The 22880-nt window shown below is 34.9% G+C and overlaps 1 protein-coding gene across 1 annotated transcript in view; it reads right to left on the bottom strand.

Moving 5' to 3' along the window:
- The window catches only part of CPNE8 (copine 8), a 255945-nt gene that overhangs the window by 19292 nt on the left and 213773 nt on the right, over nt 1-22880 (bottom strand). The window contains exons 15-18 of the mRNA XM_004052956.5: nt 20724-20905; nt 12554-12681; nt 4517-4619; nt 2781-2838 (exon numbers count right to left, since the gene is read on the bottom strand). Of these exons, the coding sequence (XP_004053004.2) occupies nt 2781-2838; nt 4517-4619; nt 12554-12681; nt 20724-20905 (471 nt within the window). The remainder of the gene's footprint in view (nt 1-2780; nt 2839-4516; nt 4620-12553; nt 12682-20723; nt 20906-22880) is intronic.

The raw sequence follows: 22880 nt of genomic DNA, 5'->3' as shown, positions 1-22880 counted from the left end.
TGATGAAATCTGTGATATGGTTTGGCTCTGTGTCCCCACCCAAATCTCATCTAAAATTGTAATTCCCATGTGTTGAGGGAGGGACCTGTAATCCCCACATGTAGAGGGAGGGAAGTGACTGGATTATGGGGGTGGTTCCCCCATGCTGTTCTCGTGATAGTGAGTGAATTCTCACGAGATCTTATGGTTTTATAAATGGCCCTCTTTCCTGCCCTCTCACATGCTCTCTCTCTCTCCTGCCACCATGTAGGATGTGCCTGTTTCCCCTTCCACCATGATTCTAAGTTTCCTGAGGCCTTCCCAGCCATGTGGAACTGTCAGTCAATTAGACCTCTTTCCTTTATAAATTACCCAGTCTCATTTCTTTATAGCAGTGTGAAAACAGACTAATACAATTTGCCAGTTGGATTTAGGTCAGTCAGTTCATATGTGAGATATATACACTTACTCTAGAGTAGATTTGGAAGTGTCATGAGAGGCTCCTCTGATAGGAGAGCAACAATTTGACTAGTCAGAGATTTTTCTATATTAAACATGAGTTTAATACAGAAAATTTTTTTAAGCCATGAAGAGATGTGTTTTGAAAGGAAAAAAGGAAAACTATTTTAGAGAAGCACCTATTGTCACCTAGCAGAATAATCTACTTTTCTAGTACTGGGCCCAGAAGTTTTTCTATCCCATTAGAACTTCCATCATGGTGAAAACAGAAACCAGATGTTACAGGAGCCTAATTCCCTGTTCCCATGTTTCCAGAGGAAAATTTCACTCTAACTTCTGGGAAGTCAACTTCCCTTTTCATCTACAATCTTCATTTACCTTTCTGCATGGAAAGAGGAATAGGATTACTAAGAGTAGGAGAAATAACTGAGCTTGAATCACTCTCATTTGGAGCAGCACTATCCTGAGGATAAGTGTAATTTCTCTCAGTGGCATGCTTAATAGGCAAAACTCCGCCTCTATAAGGAGAAGTCCTGGAGATAAGAATCAGATAATTTAATTTTGGAGGGAAAAAGTAATGGGAATGTGATTGTCCACAGGTTAACCCAAGTTCTCAAATTCTGCATTGCTAGTAATAAAGCTGATAGAGTGATCAGAATGATTCTTGCATATATTTTTTTCCAGTTAGTTCAGGACCTCACAGAGAGAAATGATGAATTATCATACCTTAAAACCCTAACAAATTTGCTGGGAACTAAAGAAACAAAGAAAATAAATAGCTGTGGCTATTGGATAAGGGCAGTAGCAAAATGGCTGTGCCTGCTGTTCTGTATAGAAATGTATTACCAGAAATATATGCCAGGAAGGGTCAGTGGCTTTGCATTTATGAATCAGGTGTGGGAGCTCTCAAAGAAAAAGAACTGATTGAGGTTTACCATCTCTGAGGTCATATGCCTAAAGGTGGACTTCCATAGGAGTCTGAGAGACCTGAGATATACCCATGAAAGATACATCCTTCAAAGGCAAAAGCAAATAGTAGCCAAAGAAGAAAGCATGAGTTATTTTAGCCTACCAATTGGTGAAGTTTGTGAATCACAGTCTATCACTAGTTAATGCAGATTATCAAGTGTGCAAAGCATGGAGAGGAAAGATGTCTTAGCCTTCCTGTCTCCAGAGAGGTGTCTGAAATTCATGCCCGAAGTACAACTCAAGTAGATGCTAATAGAGATAGAGAAAATAACAGGAGAAGCAGTGTCGGTGAGGGATAAATGACTGCTTTTGAAACTGTAAGATTATCATGCTAGAAAAGATGACCAGCCAAGATTAGAATTTAGGGATTCCAGGGTCAGCAACACAACTTGCCTGTGGTGCTTTACCTGAGACTGACAGCTCTTTATTATTCTCATGCAGGAGGGACTGGTGGTTAAATAAGAATCACCCCAGTGATAATTACAATCTAGTTAGCCACCTATGTGCTTAAGTTAACCAGTAACTTACAAAGATTGTGTCAAACATTCTAAAACCATTCTCATTTCCAAAGCCTCAAGCTAAATAAGCTGCCATTGTTAATATAAAACACCTGAACCGGGTGAATATTATGTGGCTGTGTACTTGCTGTCTAGCACAAAGTTCTCTTAAAGGAATTTATCAGATGACTAGGAACATTTACCCAGATCACTGGTTACACAAACATTTGTCTCTTAATGGGCATTTGAACAAGCCTTGAGCCTGAATGAAAAACTACCCAGTATGCCAATTTAGCATAATTATATAAAGTCTCATTAAATTTCAGCTGGTCAGCTCCATTTTCATTTTACTTTTCTCTTTCATATGACACAACTTCTTTATTTATAAGGCTAATGTCTATCAACTAGCTAGAGCCCGAAAACCCATTAAATTAGCATATTATGCTTATGTTAACATTTCTTTTCACAACCTAATGATTTATTAATTTAGCACTCATCCTTAAAGGGTTTTAGTGAACCCAGAGTGTGTTTTGCCTTGGGAAGAAAAACTCAATTTATCACTCTGTCAGTCTTAGGAGATATTATTTTGAGGTACAAACTATCTCTAATGAAATAGAAAGCTACATGTTGAAATAATCTATAAACTAGAGAGATAATATCCTAGTCAAAAGACAGGATCTTTTAATTGGCACACCTGAATAGACATCATCATGAGCTATCTATGTATATGTCTAATTATGGACACATGAACATTATATACAAACCCAAATACACAGTCACATCCTTCTAAAGAGACAAGAATGGCAGAAACCTAAGAGCATGTTACATTAGATTAAATGAATTCCCAAGGAATATTATTGAAATTTTACTACTCACCATCAAATTCTGCTGGTCCAACACCTACTATAATTATTGACATTGGAAGTTTTGAGGCCTTCAAAGAGAATATACAATTAGGTTTCAATTAAGAAATTGGGTTCTTAAGAAAATAATTAAAGGCCAAGCATGATATCTCACTCTTGAAATCCCAGCACTGTGGGAGGCCAAAGAAGGAGGATTGCTTGAGGCCAGGAGTTTGAGACCAGCCTGGGCAACATAGTGAGACCCCATCTACACCAAAAAATAATTAGCCAGGTGTGGTGGTGTGTGCCTGAAGTTCTAGCTACTTGGGAGTCTGAGGTGGAGGGATCACCTGGGCCTAGGAATTTGAGGCTGCAGTGAGCTATGATCATGCCACTGCACTCCAGCCTGGGCAACAGGGTGAGACCCTGTCTAAAAAAAAAAAAAAATTAAAAAAGAAAAAATAATAATTAGGAAGCAAATATAACAAGAGTTTTATTTAATATTTTTTCACAGATGTTCATTAAAATAATTTGTGAGCATATTCAAAATTGTTAATACAGAATAATATACTTGATTCCACTCTTATCCTTTCCAAACTCTCTGCACACATTAATCCAGTGGGACATTCTTTGGAAATGACCAGCCCTGGGTAAGATCAAATAGAAGGTAAGGAGCATCTACTTCCACTTGCTACTCTCAGACAAAACCTTTCTAAGCTGACTTTGGGTATCTTTTTCCTCTTTTCATGTTCTTTCTCCTCCAAAAATATTTCAGTTGCTAAAGGGGGAAAGTGGTAACAGATTCATAAAATAGTAGTATAACATAATCTACCTCATTTATACCCAAGGTTAGAAAAAGCAATTTTCACAGTAAATGAGTGAATACAAATGATCATTACAGAAAGTTAGTACTGTTATGCACTAAATATCCTTGAGATTTTGAGGGAGACTAAATATTTCATGTTATAACATGTTTTTTCCATATAACATATCACATATCATCACTTAAATAATTTAATAGTAAGAATGTGAGATTGATCCAGCAATAGATAGATGGAACACTACAGCAACCACATCTTTCGCTATGAAGGTCACTGAAATATGACTGATTATTCCTCAGGGCATCATGTCCTCTTAGTTAAACCTAAATTACCAAGTCCATATTTTAAAGTGCATATTAATGCAACTCATTCCTGCAGCCTATATTTATCAAATGTCTACTTCGTGCCAAACATTGCTAAACCTAGAGACTTTACAAATTACCATCTAGTAAATATAGATTTTATAGATTAGTAAACAATCAAATAACCCTAAAAAAACAAACATACAATTAGGAATTATAATGAGCAGGATGGTTTTTTAATCAATCAGTCACTATCCAGTTCTACAGAAATAGCAATTAGCTATCACAGTTCTCCTCTAACTGGAATGTAAATGTTAAGAAATAACCAGTATAAATCACAAGATTGTACACAAATAGATCAAACTAATAGAGGTTAACACACCCATGCCTGTGAAAATTATGCTATTATCTTTTTTTTTTCTCTAGGCAAGAATTTTTTTTAACTAAAATAATTCATATCCCTTAGCTTGATCCCCCTGGATCAGTGGTACAGATGTATATGAGTTGTCTGGATAAGGTTAAGGATGCAATCTGCTGCAAAGGTGTGGTGATTTTATTTTATTGTTAACTAAAATAGACTCTAGTCTCTCTCTAAGTAACACCATGTTGTCACGTAGCCAGCCCAATACGGAGTGACCCCCACTTACATTAACTATGGACTCCTTAGTCTGGGCCATATCTGAGATAACACCATCTGTAACAATCAGAAGCACAAAATACTGGGAGCCATCCTTTACAGAAGAAGCATATCTGAAAGGCAACGAAAAGGTAAGGAAAGTAAAACAGTTTTCTATATGTGATGGCTGGTAAATAAAATTTGGAATAGTTAACAAACATTTTAATCTCAATAAAATATTTGAACATGTTAGAGGTATATCTTATGCAAACTTTCAAATACACAATTATCTGAAATAACACACTAGAATAATTGCAATGTTAGTGCATGCTGGCACACAGAAATATCTAGTTGCCTAAAAGTTCATTTACTAATACAAAGTGTGCTAGATGAGTGACTATTTAGTACAAAGGAATGGACATAGCTTTTGGAAATAGACTTATCCTGACTAAGCAACACATTATGTAAGTGATCTTCAGTAAATTACCTAAGCTATGTGAAAGTTATTTTCTTAGCTTTAAAATTGAGACAATAACACTTACATCTTTATATTGCTGCATGAATTAATAAAGAATTGCATGTATGGTACTCAATATAAGCATTATATAAATGATAGCAATAATCATAAGTGCTTTTGGTTTTTGAACTACATAGAGGTAATGGTTGCAACATTACAAATTTACTAAATGTCATTGAATGGTATACCTTTAAATGGTGAATTTTATTATGAAAATTTCACCTCAATAAAATTACACAATAGAAGAAATATTTTTGACACATCCACAGTCAAGTCTTAATATGTTAAATCTATGAAAGATGAGACGGAGAGTTATTTCATAGCACAAAATTATGTATATGATAACATATCAAATAATACTCAGTAATTTAGAGGGAAATTTTATGAATATGTTACATTTCATTTCTCTTTTCCTCTAGTTTTCTACATTCTAGATATCTAGATTATATTCTCAATAGAGATAATTTTTACGATTTGTGCACCTGGCTGGTATGCAATTCATGTCCAGTGCTAAGTAAGCATTATGGTTCTCTTAGGAGATAGGATAGTAAAGAAGACCTTGATCTGTATTTCTAAAAATTATCAAGTAAAAATTCCCTTACAACCTGAAGGATTAATGAAAATTCCTTTACAATCTTAAGGAGCCCAATGAATCCCACTTGAACAAGTTGGTGACAAACAAATAGTATAAAACATATGTCAGGGCACAACTTATTTCTTGAGTAGCAGAATTTAAAAACATATAAAGAAGAAAAATACTTACAACTTTCCCCATGGACTACAGATACTAAGATTTGTCCATGCTACTAATAAAATACTGGTAATTTTAAAGATTGTTAAAGTAAATATAGTAAGTGGCATGCTCAATCACACCCTGTAAGCAGGAAGTTGAACAGGTTCCATAATGTACTATAGAATTAAAAATATCCCCATAATACTGAACAATTGATCCTGGACATTAAAGAATATGTATTAATTTAGTAGTAACACAACCAGTGGAAAACAGTCCAAAGCAGTTATAAACCTATTCCCCTATTCCACGTTTAACTTTTTTTGTTTTAAAGAAAAGAAGTCTAACAATTTCCCCCAGGATCTCGATTTTTAATTTTTAAATATCCATTATTTTTTAAGAAAGCATTTCTTACTATGATTCAGAAAGATAGGGTTTTATATTTCATGAGAATAATGAAAGACTCTAAATAGTAGTGAAAACCTTCTTAAGTATAACAGTATAGCTTTTATGCTTTTCTTACCAAATGGTACTCTTAAAATGTAAAATATCTACCAGATTAAAAAACAATACAGACAGCTGACCACTATGCAGTCATATAAAATACTACTTCCAGTGGCTTAACTGATTTTCTTTGGATACACCAGAATGTATACCTAAGAAAAGGAGAAGAATATATTCACACTATAAGAGAGTTATAGATACAGCCTAAAGCAGATCATAGTAAACTTGGAATTTCGCTGAAGTTTGTTTTATCTTAAAAATTCATAGAAATTTTACGCTTTATGATAAATATATGCTTGTATTAATATTTTATATCTCCTCACTTTGAAAAACATTAAAGCTGTAGAAAGTTGCACGAGTTTATTGTGTGACTGTCACTACTGCTAGGCATATGTAATTTGAAAATCAATTACATTTTACTTTTAAGTGCTGTCCAATCCATTTTAGTCTTTATCACCTTCAGAACCACAAATTAATCTTTTAAAACCAGTTGTTGCTTCTTTGGCACTTGTTCTACACGTTGGCACATTGTTGCACTTTGCAAGTAAATCTAAATTTCAAACAAAATCAATGTTGTATTACCATTTATTCTATTTAGCCTTTTATTTTAAAGTACTATCATTTCTTCTCATTTAGTTATTATTTTAAAAATATTATATATTTAAGATAAAATCATTAACATGCTACAGAAATGGATGAAGTAAAAATTATAAGCTGGCCACACCTCAATACTTTTTCTAGGAGGTGACACTGATATATAGACTCACAGATTCAAATTATATTTTAAAGGTATTAGAGAAGCTTGCTTCTTAAAAGAACTTGATGGGGAATCCTTTTATAAATTGCATAATTAAGTCTTATTATTAAAAGCCAGCTGTCTTTTTTGAAATATAGCCTATCTATAATTTATATCTTAATATTACTATGATATATCTGAAAGAGAGGTTAACTTTGTCAGGGCAGTACAATTCAAACACATTTCTTTTGCATTTCTTTGAAAGAAGTTTCTGGGATTATGTCTATAAAAGTTCATATCTGGTTGGCTCAGATTCGTGGAATATTCTTTCAGCTTATTATTAGTTCACAAGAATAGAGAGGGCAAGAATATAAGATAAGAAACTGACTTAGGGATGTTTTATTTAAGTAGTTCAATTATGATTTGCACAATGGATTAAAACTTAACAATGAATAAAGGAATACATTAAAATATTTCAACACCAAAGTAGCAGAGCAAATTTTATGTTACTAAGTGTCACCCCCAAACTACTTTTGACTGGGCAATGAAGTGATCACTGTATCCACATAGATAGGTAGCTTTGTTGCATTTTATTTTGTGTGACTTTACCTCTGTAGCAGAGATAAAAAGGGTTAAAGATGTAACGCATCAAAACATAGTGATTTGGAGTCAGATTATTCCAGTTTGAATTTTAGCTCTACCACAAATGATCACTCTATGTATCTATTTTATCATCAGCAAAATGGAAATGACACTACTATCACCTCTTAGAGTTGTTGTGAAGATGAATAGATCATCCATATTATAGCACTGAACATGTTGTTAGAGATAGATCATGGGCTCCATAAGAATAGTTTTTATTTTATTATTGATTGTACAGATTGAATAAATAAAGCATAATACATTATTTAATTTGAAAATTAGTTATAAGAATTCCAAAATAAAAAGTTATTTCCTAAAAAATGAAAATTCATTTTGGATAGTTATCTGGATTTTAGAAGGTTCTCAATATCAGAAAAAAAAACAGAAAAAAATTACAAATAGCCAAAAGATAGAAACTGATAGATCCCACTTAAAATTGAAATGTGACAGCCTCAAAACAAGTAACTCATTAGGCACAGGAAACAAAAGACTAATAGGAAATAATGAATATATTTAAATCGAGTGAAGAAATTTTCATAATAGTCTGAAAAGATACTTGAAATTTTCATTAGTATATTAGTTTATTTTTGAAATATTAAGCTGGTATAATATACCAACAAATTAAATTTATTTCAAATTACTTAAAATTACTGATGAAGAATTCTAGATGAATAGAAATTTTTTTTAAATGATAAGAACAGGAATGTAAAGATGGTTTACACTATATACAAGAGGAAACAGATTAATCAGGGGATGCTTAAAACTCCATTTTATTCAAACTGCATTCCACAAAAACCATTATTTTTAAAATATTTTTCTTTCTATTGTGATTAATAAGATTTAAACATAGTATTTTAGACATTAGACATAGTATTAAGTTCATATCTGCAAGAACCTAAAATTATTTCTCAGAATTTAAATTTGTTGTCAATTTACAACATAATGGCAATATATTTCTTTGTTTTAGTAGGTAGGATGATGATGCTTATGTGTCAACTAGACTATAAATCCCACTTTTTTAATCAAAGATTATAGATATGGTTAACATCTACCATCAAATGACTTTAAGTAAAGGAGCTTCATCCAATTAGTTGAAGGCTTTAAGAGCAAAAACTGGTTTTCCAGAAAAAAAGGAATACTCACGTAAGGCTGCAGTATGAAATCCTACCTGAGTTTCCAATCTACCAACCTGTCCTACAAATTACATTCTTGCTATCCCTTACAATTGCATGAGCCAATTCCTTAAAATATATCTCTATATTTTATCTATGTCCATGTCTATATGTCTCCTACTGGTTCTGTTCTCTGGAGAACCCTGACTGATACAGTAGGTGTTAATCACAATCACATTTCCATAGGTCATTAAGATTGGCTAAGCATTATCATTTAAAAGAGTATTTAGGCTGGGCCCAGTGGCTCATGCCAGTAATCCCAGCACTTTGGGAGGCTGAGGCGGGTGGATCACTTAAGCCAGGAGTTGGAGACCAGCCTGGCCAACAAGGCGAAACCCCGTCTCTTCTAAAAATACAAAAATTAGCCAGGTGTGGTGGCACATACCTGTATTCCCAGCTACGCGGGAGGCAGAGGCACAAGAATTGCTTGAACCTGGGAGGTGGAGGTTGCAATGAGCTGACATCGCATCACTACACTCCAGCCTGAGTGACAGAGAGACATTCTGTCTCAAAACCAAAAAGGTTCTTTAGTTTCCTATTATAACTTTGTTAATTAAAATGAACTCGGCCAGGTGTGGTGGCTTATGCCTATAATCCCAGCACTTTGGGAGGCCAAGGCGGGCGGATCGCCTGAGGTCAAGAGTTTGTGACCAGACTGGCCAACATGGTGAAATCCTGTCTCTACTAAATATACAAAAATTAGCCAGGCATGGTGGCGGGTACCTATAATCCCAGCTACTTGGGAGGCTGAGGCAGGAGAATTGCTTGAACCTGGGAAGCAGAGGTTGCAGTGAGCTGAGATCATCCCACTGCACTCCAGCCTGGGCGACAGAGCAAACAAACAAAAACTCATGTGGTATTCAGATAATTTAATTAAACAAACAGGTACAGATATCTCAGTATATCCAAAGTACAGTGGCTTTTATTTTTATATGTATATATGTGCATGTATATGAATGTCACAATGAATAATTCCTCCCTTCAATGTGGAAAAGATCTACATGTAACCACAGAGTAGTATCAAATTAGTAATAGACATATGCATGGAATGATATCATAGACCAGAAGAAGCAGAGATTCCCTGTGACTGAAGTGCAGTACATTTGAGAGAATGTGGAAATGAGGTTGGATGGGTGAGTGCCGGTTGAATACTGGATGTTCTTGAATGCCAAGCTAAACTGTCTGCACTTAAATTTATGACAAGGCATCAACAGATGTTGAGTAGGATTTTACATCATTTGAAATGCTGTTCCCTAGACAGCACTGGAAAAGGAGGACTGGAAAGGCAAGAAATCAGAAGCAGGGGCTGGAAAGCCTCAAAAAAAAACATATAAAACCTTCAAATTTTATAAATTTGATGCTTTGAGTCTTGTCTATTTTACAATATTGTTACCTCATTAATATTACCTAAAAAGTCAAACAGATCAGAGATACATAGATATGAATCCTAAAAATAAACATGTGCTTAAAATTGTTATTCTTAAAAAGAGTAAGCATTCTTTAAAATGCTTATAGAAAATGACAATAAATACTGAGCTTTTATCCACATAGAAAATATACTTAAGGAAAATAATATCAAGCCAATATAAAAAGTATGAATATATATTTGTTTTGACGTTGCTAAAAATAATTTTTAATGATAATATATTAACATATACAGAATTTGTTTTTTAGACATTTGTTGAATACTTACCTCCTACATAATGGGTATGATGCTAAGTACTGTTGATAAGCTTTTAAGAGTTATATAAAGCAAGAATTTTACATAAATGGAGGTCACACACACTATAACTATGGCGCTTCTCTTAATAGAGAAAAAAATAGTACCTCGTCTGCTTAGTTGTTAAACTTTTTGAATGATAATTTTGGGTCAGATAGAAATTGTCTGTCTCAATACAAGCTTAAAAATACAATTAAACATAAAATTCAAAGATGAAAGGATAAAAGCATTTCTTTTGTAGTCTTATACTAAGAAATGTATACATGGAACTTCCTATATTGTATTGGAAGGAAAAGATGACTCTTAAATAACCATCTCTTACTGTTTTTCTTAATTTTCTCATGTAAAAAATAATAAAGAATTATTAGATCATAGTCTGAAAGCTTTCACTAGCAGGTGCTCTTATATTCAAGAACTTACAAAATGATAGATAAAACAAAAAATCGCAATAGAACACTGTGGAGCCTTTGATTTTAAATGTATATAGAAATGCACCTAGATATTTTATATCTATCACTTTAACTTTTACTATAAATATATACCAGAAAAAATTATGAAATTACTTGGTAAGCATCGATGAGCACATTTCTAATAACCAGCATGAGTTCATACAAAAGAAGTCTTGTCATTTTTCTCTCATCTTTTTATAGAAAAGTGATCTGCAGGGTAGTGTGGCCATCAATTATAATTTATCTTGCATTAGCATGGTATTATATTCTGCTTTATTTGACTGCCATCAATATATAGTATATATGACATTACTTACATCGGCTAGTATAATAAGCTAGGATATGTTTTTCAGATTGCAAGTAATGACCCATTAATGGATTGTGAGATCAATTTTGGGGGCCAAGATTGTATTTAAAAAAAGAGAAATAGAAAAGAACAGGTGCCATAGAAATAAAGATAAAACAGGTAAGACTAAGTACCATTTCATGAGTAACTTTTTTGGGGGGTTGTGTATGTACAGGGTTAATATATATTAATAAAATCCATATTTTAGTAGAGATTGCAGATGATTTCGTCCGAAAAATTCAAGCCGAAGGGTCACACTCAGAGAAAAGTCATCAATGTATCACTGTCAACCTGAGTTGGAGTTCCACAGGGAAGTTGCACTGGGGTCAGCCCTGGGTGCAAGGGATATTTTAGCATTTTGTCCATGTCCCAGATAATGAAAAGTAGAGCACACTGAAGTTGCCGGTAATATTCATTAGGGAAGATGGTAAAGTACTAGAACCTTCAGAGAACTGGGGTTTCACATTGCCTTTGTACTTGATAAACTGACCAAAGTACAGAATTTTTTTCAAGTTCTGGCTACATATTTGAAAGGATATGCAATTTCTAATTATCTCAAAATAAGTCAGGGTGTCATAGGATTTACATAGGCCAAACTTTCTAGGGATTTAAAAAGTGTTGTCTAATTCATTTATGTACTAACGAAAAAGTGATAAGTACGTATAGATTTATTTTTAACATTTTAACATTTTCTTCAGAACATGTACTTGGAGTAATAAGCAATTATATTCTGATCTCAGTACTATGTACCCTATACAGGTAGAGCTCTGGGAATTTATAAATTAGCTACTATATTCATTTCAGAGAGATTAAAATAATGTGCCCTATATGTCGCTGACAGCTTCAAGTAGTCATTTAATAGAATTCAGTCTCTTACTACTTCTATGCTACTTATTACTATTATGGAATGTGATATTAGATAAGAATGATTTACACAGTTGGCATCACCATTGATCTTGTTATTTTCCTCATGGATGCCTTTTCCTAAGAAAATGTTTTCCTTAGTTGAACAAAGATAGTTCCTAACATAACCCAGCAAATGTTTCTTCACTTGAGATTTTAATGTACAGTTCTCAGCAAAGTATCATGATCGTTTGATAGAGACTCTTTCTAACATACATTTTTTCCCCACTTTCTTGGAGGTAAACTAGAAGAAAACAACTTTCATGTGTGGAGTCATGCTAGCAACAATGTTATGAGTTCACCATGTTCCAGTACATCTGAATAAGCACCTTGTCTACTCTCTACTTACCTTGCTACATGATTAATTACAGGAGCAAAGTTGGTGGGCCCATATAGTTGTACAGATTTCAGACTCCTGTAATAAGCCTCCATGACCCCCTCAATGCCATCACAGTAGGGGTTTTGAGGATTCCCATTCTGTAGAAATTTATAGGCAAAACAAAACAACAGTAAAAAAGTAAATCTCCGTGAAGATCAATTGAAAAAGATGAGAATAATACACGTTGACACTCATATTTTTTGAAGAACACTTATTCATAAATTTACAATAGCAAAACAATAATACATTAAGTGATCAACAATCGATTATGATATATTATGTAGATCATAACATGATATAATGTACAATCATTAAAAATCTATACTCTTAAAAAATGGCAGAAGAAAATTTTAAATAAGAAGCTGAACACCACAACAGCCTAAAATTAATAGTATCTTAATTTACACAGGTTTGGGTACATGTGGAGATAAACATATAGAAATCCTAAAAAGAAGAAAACCAACGTATTAATAGTGGCTACCTCTGGGTGGTCAGATAACTGATAACTTTACTTTCATCCTTTAACCTATTCTCTATTTTTCCAATTTTTCTGCAGTGAACATGTATTAAAATTAGAAAAAATAAATGCTATCAATTCAAACAATTTTACCTGACAGCAGAAAAAATGTAAAATATCTGCCACATGAACATTTTCAGGCCACAATTGATAACTCCAAGTAGAGAAGGAGTCAGAGGGAATATAATTTGGTGTGGGGAATATCAAGACAAGGCAAAAGGAAAGGAATAAAAAAAAAAAATCCAGGTCATTAAAGGGAAATGGAGCTTGTTGTTAAGAAGCTCTTATTCTGGGAACAGCGCTCAGAAAGGCAACTTTAACCCAAGCTCTTATTCTGGGGACAGGACCTGAGGCAACTTTAACCTGAACACCTAGGCTGGCTTTTTCACACCTTAAATGCTCTGTCATGATTAGGTTTAATTCTCCTAGTCCAAATTACACAAATAACACAAGACCATGTATTAGTTATCTATTGCTATGTAACAAATTACCCCCAAAGTTATACCCTCTGTATAGTGGCTTAAAGCAACGAACATTTATTATCTCACACATTTTTGAAGTCTCAGGAATCCAGAAGCAGCTCAGCAGGGTGGTTCCTGAGCAGGATCTCTCATGAGGTTGCAGTGAAGATGCCGACCTGGGCTGCAGTCATCTGAAAGCTTGACAGTGGACAGAAGGATCTATTTCCAAAAAGACTCACTTACATGGCTGTTGGCAGGAGGCCAAATGGACTCTCCACAGGGCTGCTTGAGTGTCCTCATAACATGGCAGCTAACTTTCCCCAGATTGAGTGATCCCAGAGAAAGAGCAAGGACAAAGCCCCAATGCCTTTTATGAGCCAGTCTCAGAAGTTACATATCATTACTCCTACTTTAATCCATTTGCTAGAAATGAGTTACTAAGTCTAGTTCACACTTGAGAAAAAGAAGATGGCCTCCACTTCAGGAAGGGGAATATCTAAAATTGTGTGTATATTTTTTTATGCACTAGTGATAGTAACTACATTTAAACAGAGTTAGGAATAATTTTAGCATACATGTTTTTACTTGAACAATCACAAGTAACCAGTAATTTATAACTAAAATTTATTGAATTCTATATACCAAGTTTTATACTAAAATATTTACATATATAACTTCCATAACTTTAAAAATGTAGGACTGCCATTAACCCCACTTTATAAAGAAACCAAGGCAATGAGAACTTTGATACTGTGTCTAAGGTCACACAACATGAAGAGGAGAGCTAAGATTTAAACCAGGCAGTCTAACTCCGGAGCTCAATTTCTTAAACACCATTATGCTACCAAATTATGAAATGCCAAGACTTTTTTTTTTTTTTTTTCTTTTTTTTTGTGAGACAGACTCTTGCTCTGTTGCCCAGGCTGGAGTGTAATGGCCGGATCTCGGTTCACTGCAACCTCTGCCTTCTGGGTTCAAGTGCTTTGCCTGTCTCAGCCTCCCAAGTAGCTGGGATTACAGGCATGCACCACCAGACCCAGCTAATTTTTGTATTTTTAGTAAAGGCAGGGTTTTGCCATGTTGACCAGGCTGGTCTCGAACTCCTGACCTCAGGTGATTCACCCGCCTCGGCCTCCCAAAGTGCTGGGATTACAGGCGTGAGCCACCGCACCCGGCCAAAATGCAAAGCTTTCTACAAGGCTGGGGAGCTTAGGAAACGGGGCCAAATGTTACCAACTACTTCAATTTTATCATTCGTGACAGAGGGATTTATATCCACTTTTTTTCTTTTAATTTTGTATTTTCTTCAAACATTTTTATTAACCCTCATACATTTTTGAAAGTATAAAAATAAAAGCCTGCTTTACATTATAAAACTGGTTGCATGACTTGGCTGAAAATAGAATGTAAAAGATAAGTTTAATATTTAGCACAAAGCAGTTAGTGTTTTGATGTTAATCTGAGCCGACCTATTTAACATTCCTTTAAGATTTTATGGTGCTCTTTTCCCTTGATAAGGTATGAAGCTAATTAAAATTAAAACTCATTACTGATTTTGGGCATATAAAAATGTATTATATATCTACCTTAAGGGAACAGTTACAAAGTAGGGTAGTCCTGAGCTACTTTTATTTTTTAACATGTTGATTGGAGGTTTACGTTTTGATGAAACTGTATGTTATCACTATTTCTCTGGAATTGAAACTACAAGGTCACCATTTTTCTCTTCTTTGAGAATGGAAAGGTAATCATTAGATGTTCTATTCATCAACATGGAATGTTTAATGATTTATGAATTAGTCCTACCATAATAAGTTGCTCTAAGGTTTCCTCATATGTCTTAGATGATAAGAATACCTTATATAAAATTATGCCTTCTTTTTAGTATATGCTCTGGATTATATCAGGATTATTTAAAATATTTTATAGCTACTAAAATGAGATTTTCTTCTTAATAAGAAAGTTGTAATGAGTTATAAAAAGATTTTTAAGTCTGTTACTTGCACACACGTTTATAGTGGCACAATTTGCAATTGCAAAAATATGGAACCAGTCTAAATGCCCATCAACCAATAAGTGGATAAAGAAAATGTGGTGTGTGTGTGTGTGTGTGTGTGTGTGTGTGTGTATACTACAATTCTACTCAACCATAAAAAGGAATGGAATAATGGCATTCACGGCAACCTAGATGGAGTTGGAGACCATTATTCTAAGTGAAGTAACTCAGGAATAGAAAACCAAATATTGTCTGTTCTCACTTATAAGTGGGAGCTAAGCTATGAAGATGCAAAGGCATAAGAATGATATAATGGACTTGGAGACTGGTGGGGAAAGGTGGGAGGAAGGTGAAGGATAACTCAGTGACCACTGCTCAGGTGATGGGTGCATCAGAATCTCAGAAATCACCACTAAAGAACTTATCCATGTAATCAAAAAACACCTGTTCCCCCAAAACTAGTGAAATAAGTAAAAACATTTTAAATGTGTTTAAAAACTCATTTCTTGAAATAATTATGCAGGGAATCAGTTATTGCTTGTTAAAACAAATTAGAATAAGTCCAGTTGTGGTTCTGACACAAAAGTAAAACACAGGATTTTTTAAAAAAATAAGCACATTTAATTTTGTTGTTTATTAATGAAGAGGGCAATGTATGCCTTATTTCATATTTCCCTCCTAATTAACAACCTTTCCGTTTATAAAATAACACATGTTAACTTGTAGAACACATAGAAAAGCATAAAGATCTGACTTTAAAATGATCAATAATCTCACCACTCAGACTTAGTGGGGAGGAGTGCCCAGCTCTTACCCATTTTTCCTCCCGTTTAGCTCCCTCAGGGATTGTGCTGAGGGTGTGGATTCAGTTCCATGCAAGAAGCCTGTCATCTCTGTTGCTGCCTGCAGCCTGTGACAGTTTTCAGCAGGGCTAACAAGCTGACAAAATACTGAAAAGAAGCTCTTAGGGGCTGTTGCTCTACTCTGAAATGTGACTGTTGCTTACTGTGGGAAAAAGCTGAGAGAATTCTTCCTTTTATTCAATGAACAAACACCTATTGAGCTTCTGTTTTATATACAGTACAGTGTTAAAGACTCTTAGTTATTAAATTACTGGTGCCTACTTGGCAAAAAAATACATACCCATAAATATTAAATTGCATACATTTGTATAAATGCCAAAATAAGTGAAAAGCATGCAAGTGCATTTAGGTATTTCCCAGGAGAAATCACTTGGACAGGTGTAGCGTTTCTCTATTGGTCCGCATGGAAGACCTTCTTTTGAGGACCACTGGCCACAAGCTCATTAGAAATACCTCTACCAGAGCTCCGCACTATTGCGTTTTCAGTTATAAACCCAAAAGGAGTCATCAAGAATGATAATGAGAGGAGAGCAATGACTCATTCTTTTCATAACCATAAGTCTTGAAATGGTAATATTAGGAAATTCTTCCTTTCCTCTCCCATTCCTTTTCCTTTTCTCATAGTGTGTCTCACATAAAAAGCTGGGATTTACTGAGACCTTTTCAAATGAGCAAAGCTTAAGTTCAACATCTGTACTAGCCAAAACTTATACACTGGGGGTAATTTAAGTTGTTAAGAAGATTCCCTTGCTATCCAAAAGAATTATGTGAATGTGGTGAGATAAATAGGTTAATGTTAGAGAACATATATCACAAATTCATACCATGGAAATACGAGGGTTTATTAACATCAGGTAGTTCATGAAAGACGAGACTGTCATGAAACTGAACTTTTTGTATTTGTCATTTTCAGTACCTACAGATAGATATTGCAGTGATTTAGGATGAGCTTAACACAGAATACTTCAGCAAGAATGAAATCAAATACTATCTCACTAAAGACCTACTTAACCCATATCTGCCTTATTTATCCAACAAAACAGAAGTGCTTTGAAAAAAATTAAAGTAATATAATCATTCGGTAATATTAAAGTTGAGGCATTATCATCAACATAATCATTGTTGTTTTCATCGTCAATTTGAGAGGCTATTCTTCATAGATTTAAAGGGGTATGATCTCTATTCCATAAATGTTCGAATTGGGCTCAAAGAACAGACTATGGTGTAAATAACCAAAACTATATATCATTCCTTAGCAGTAGATACTTGTATAGCTTTGGCTACAAGGGGTAAATGTGGAGGTAGGAAAAGCAGAAAAGGAGAAAAGTGGAGGGGAGGAAAAAGGAAAAAAATACACACTAGTGGAGAAAGAAATGTATGGAGAGAAAATTAATAAACCTCTCATTTAGCTTAACACAATTATTCCTTTTCTTAGGCTTTAAAATAGCTCATGACCTTTTTCCTGAGGCACTTCAGACTTAGAATCACATGAGTGATTTTCATGGTTTTATAAGTTTCTGGGAGATTTTAATTTTCTAAGACACAACAAAATCCCAACAGATACTCATTTTTATGACACTGGGAGTGTGGCATGTGGGCTATTTCATGGAAGAAAGAATTAAGCCCTCCAGCAACCTCTCTAGAAATTGTGTGGGTGATGGAATAGAAAAGTAAGAATAAATACAAAAATAAAAATGTAATACTCCTCTTAAAACATTTGAGAAAGATGAAATCTTATATAAAAACTTATATAAAGGTACATACAACATGGTGTTAATATAAGCATGCATCCAAGAGGTGAGATTACAGGTTCTTTTATAAGATGGGGTTTAGCTGTAGTTAAGAGCATGAATTCTAAAATAAGACTGACCTGGGTTCAAGTCCTGTCCTTTGGGACAATGGTTAACTTCTGAGCCTCTGAGTTGAGTTATACAACTCCTGGGTGCACTTTTCTCACCGTTGGTAATGAGATTGGCAGTTTCTAGAGCAGTGCAATTTGTCAGCATGAAATATTTACCACATAGGAATTTTATGAAGATTATATGAGATAATGAGTATAAAGTATGTGACTCGATACTCAGTAAATACTCAGCATTGAGTCAAATACTATTTCACTGAAAACCTACTTAACCTTTGTCTGTCTTATCCAAAAGAAAAACAAAAGTGCTTTGAAAATTTTAAAGTAATATAATCATTAGGGATTACTGAAGTTGAAACATTATCATTAACATAATCATTCTTATTTTCATCATCAATGTGGGAGACTATTTTTCATAGATTTAAAGAGGTCTGATCTCTCTGTCTTATTCTGTTTGTGCTATAAGAGAATACCTGAGATTGGGTAATTTATACACAACAGAAACGTACTTCTCACAGTTTTGGAGGCTGGAAAGTCCAAGATCAAGAAGTCAGTAGGTTCAGTTGCCTGGTGAGGGCTGTATCCTCACATCGCAGAAGGCAGGATGAGCTGAGTAAGGCCTCTTTTATAAGGGCCTAATTTCATTCATGAGGGCGGAGCCCTTGCAGACTAACTAGCTCTTAAAGGCCTCACTTAATACTATTACATTAGCAGCACCTGAACTCTGGAGAGGACAGACTGAAACCACAGCAATATCTATCCTATATGTGTTTTAATTGGGCTCAAAGAACACATTAATGCTGGGCACAGTGGCTCACACCTGCAGTCCCAGCACTTTGGGAGGCTGAGGCAGGCGAATTGCTTGAGCCCAGGAGTTTGAGACCAGCCTGGCCCACACAGCGAAACCCCATCTCTACTAAAAATACAAAAATTAGCCAGGTGTTATGCATGCCTGTAATCCTAGCTACTTGGGAAGCTGAGGCACGAGAACTGCTTGAACCGGGGAGGCAGAGGTTGCAGTGAGCTGAGATCTCACTACTGCACTCCAGCCTGGGCAACAGAGCAAGGCTCTGTCTCAAAAAACAAAAACAAAAACAAATAAACCAAAAAAAAAAAGTAAGGCACAAATCCTTCCTTAAGAATACAGGTTGAGTATCCCTTAGCTGAAACCAGGAGTGTTTCAAATTTGAATTTATTTCTTTGGATTTTAAAATATTTATATAATTACCAGTTGAGCCTCTCAAATATGAATATCCAAAATCCAAATTGCTCCGATGAGCGTTTCCTTTGAGTATCTTATTGAGTTCAAAAAGTTTCAGATTTTGGAATATTTACTTTTCTGATTTGGGAGGCTCAACCAGTATATATTTGTATAGGTTTGGTTACAAGGAATGAACACAGAGGCAGGAAAGGCAGCAAAGGAGAGAATTACAGAGACAGAGAAAGGGAAAAATTCAATGGTGAGAAGAAACATATGAAAGGAAAATTAATAAACCTCATTTAGTTTAACACAATTATTTCTTTCCTTAGATTTTAAAAATGATGGTACATTACAGAGAGCCACACATTCTTTGATACTCTTCCCATTGAGAAGTGAAGGTTAATTCCTCTACCTTGAACCTCGGATGGTCTTAGTAACTTGCCTGACCAACAGGATGTTGCAGAAATAACATTTTAGGACTTCTAAGAATATGATATAAACATCCTTGGAGTTTCTGTCCTAGACTTTTAGATTACTCACCCTGGGAAAGCTGGCTGCTACATAAGAAATCTTGCTACAATGAGACCACTATACAGTTCTGAAGCCCTCCATAACTACAGAGACAGGCCATATGTAAAACAAGGGAGAGTTGTCCAGGCAACCCCAGCTTTTCAGCTATCCAAGCTCAGGCCCAAGACATGAATGAACATGAGCAAAGAAGTTATGTTAGGAGACATATCAGCCCCAGAAGACATAACATGGAGAAGATGTAAGGAATTCAAAAGACAGCCAGAACTAAGTTGAAAAATATGGCCCCAGTCACCAATTCCAGGCATCTCTAGCCATTCAAGTCACCTAAGCTGAGACTCCAGGTACTGCAAAGCAAAAATGCGCTATCTCCCATTATATTCTGCTTGAATTCCTGAGGCACAAATCATAAGCATAATAGAATGATATTGTTTGATATCTCTAAGTTTTAGGAAGGTTTGTTAGCAAGCAATAGATAACCAAAATAGACCCCCATTTGTAAATCAGGTGGGTGCACTTCAGGTAGATTTCTGGCTAAGCTATTTAGCTGTCCTTTTTTCCCATTAAGTTCACACTCCAAAGTCAATTACTTACCAAAATTAAGCTACAGTCAGTAAAGCTTGCTACTTGACTGACTAAAGAATAAGTACCAAAGCAATATTAAAAGGTCTAACATTAATTTTTCAAAACATCAAATCCTTTTGACAAATTCTTACCAAAGCAAATTCGTGAGATATCCTTCCATCTGGAGGCAGTTTTGCACCAAATCCTAGAGCTGGAAACATTTTATCACTGTCATAATCTTGAACAATTTCTCCCACTGCTTTTAGTGCCATACCATAGGCATTCAGTTGGTAAGGATTCATGTAGTGGAGGGAAGTGGGCTGAGCAGGGTTGCCTGATGACAGAACACATATTTCAAACATAAGTAATTAGGGTAAATACATATAACAAAATTTTTCTTGGTGTCTATTTCAGAATGAAATATTCAAACTTATGTTTTTCTGCCTATATACAGTGTGTCAAATCATTTCTTTTTGGATGGATATTAACACAGAAATATTTGTTATATTATATTAGACATATAGAAAGTTCTAAGATATGCCAAAGCATACGCAGAAGTTTTCAGAAATGATTCTTATTTTCAATGCCACAGGGTATTTTTGAGTTTTTGTTCCGGAAGTATAAAAGTACTTTTGTTAATCTTATTTTATTATAATCTTTATTTTTAAACAAAATCATGTGCCTTTAGCTTGAATCCTTATGCCTATGGCAAGATGACCCAATAGATTTAATGGACTTCAATAATTATGAAGGCTTCCTATAAATAACTGAATATTTGAGAAGTATCCCAATTTAGCACTTAAAAAAGGGAAGCATAGTGATTTTCAAGTGCAGGCTGATTAAATATCTAGATCTAAAAAATTATTCACAACTTTCAAACTAGACATTAAGCTAGGAGCCAGAGGCCAGAGTCAAGTCTTGCCATTTGTACGGCAGCCTCTGTAAAATAAATCCTACCACTGTGTTTACCCGGAGGACAAAATGAGATTACATGTTTAAAAGTGATTAAAAATAATAAAGCACCATAAAATTGTAAGCTGAACTGCTGCAGCTATTATGGTCTGGGTCATCCACAAGGTTCTGAATTTCAAAATGCTTATACTGTGTAGGATGTTGCACTTGAATAGTGATGAAATTGAGAGAAAGTGTAATGTATTAATATGTGCCACCACTCAAACACATTGAAATTCACAACAAGTTGCCCTAATTACCAGCATAAAGGCAGCCTGAAAGTCCATTTGGTTCCTTAAATGAAAACGGAAAGTTAAATGAGACTTGTAGCAGCACATGAAGCTCAATTTTACGTTAAAGCATTGCCTGAAGAAGAAAAGCCTCAGGGCATAGTTTTTCTGATAAGGAAAAAAAGTAACAAAAAGCATTTGAGATCCAGAGAGAAACAAAATAAAGATCTCCCCTTGGGTTATTTGACAGGTAATTATACACACAATATTTTTGTCCTAAAAACAATTAATTGAACTTTTTTATTTTATATTTCCAAGAGTTACCAGCGTTCAAGGGCTGGCTCCACATAACAAAATCACTAAAAAAGTATCTTCTTACCAAAATGGCCTAATGTTCCCCTCAACTTGACTAAACTTGTAGAAAGTTTCTTCCTGACTATAAGACCCTGACCGCTCTTTTCTTACAGCTCTCACTTTAGAAAACTTGCAATTGTAAATTCTTCCTCTGCCCCTTTGAGATGTAAATCTTCTACAACCAAGGAGTATCTTTCTCAAGGACATGGAAGGCATCCCTTTGAAATATAAACATCAAGAAAAACAGCAGCCCTATCTTCCAGTCTCCGTGAGAAGATAGAAGCCTAACTTCAATAAGCACCAATTAGCAAACAGAGATGGCCTAAGCACACAAACCAACTTCCGGGCTAATGTCCTCTAGGACTTTTCCAGTAGCTCACCTCAGCAAGCACAAACACTCCAACCTTTTGTTTTGGAGTAGTTGAGTTCAATTTTTGTCCTCTGTTGTAACAGTCTTGACTCCTTTGCAATGGTCTTAAATAAAGCCTTTCTTGCCTTTTTAATGTGTCCAGTGTGATTTTTCTTTGACACTTTCTACTAAAGTAGGGGCTTTGCCACTTGATCCAAAGCCCAGTGGAATCAGAGATTTAAAAATACCATTACTAGACTAAATGGTTATTTAACACAACTCTCATGCCTGAAATCCTAGCACTCTGGGAGGCTGAGGCAGGTGGACAGCTTGAGCCCAGGAGTTTGCAACCAGCCTGGCCAACATGGTGAAACCCTGCCTCTACAAAAAATACAAAAATCAGCTGGGTGTTGTGGCATGTGCCT

Source organism: Gorilla gorilla, chromosome 10, assembly GCF_029281585.2.
Source record: "Gorilla gorilla gorilla isolate KB3781 chromosome 10, NHGRI_mGorGor1-v2.1_pri, whole genome shotgun sequence".
NCBI classification, from domain to species: domain Eukaryota; kingdom Metazoa; phylum Chordata; class Mammalia; order Primates; family Hominidae; genus Gorilla; species Gorilla gorilla.
Note: the sequence above shows the minus strand (reverse complement) of the source record. Positions and strands in the feature narration are given on the sequence as shown.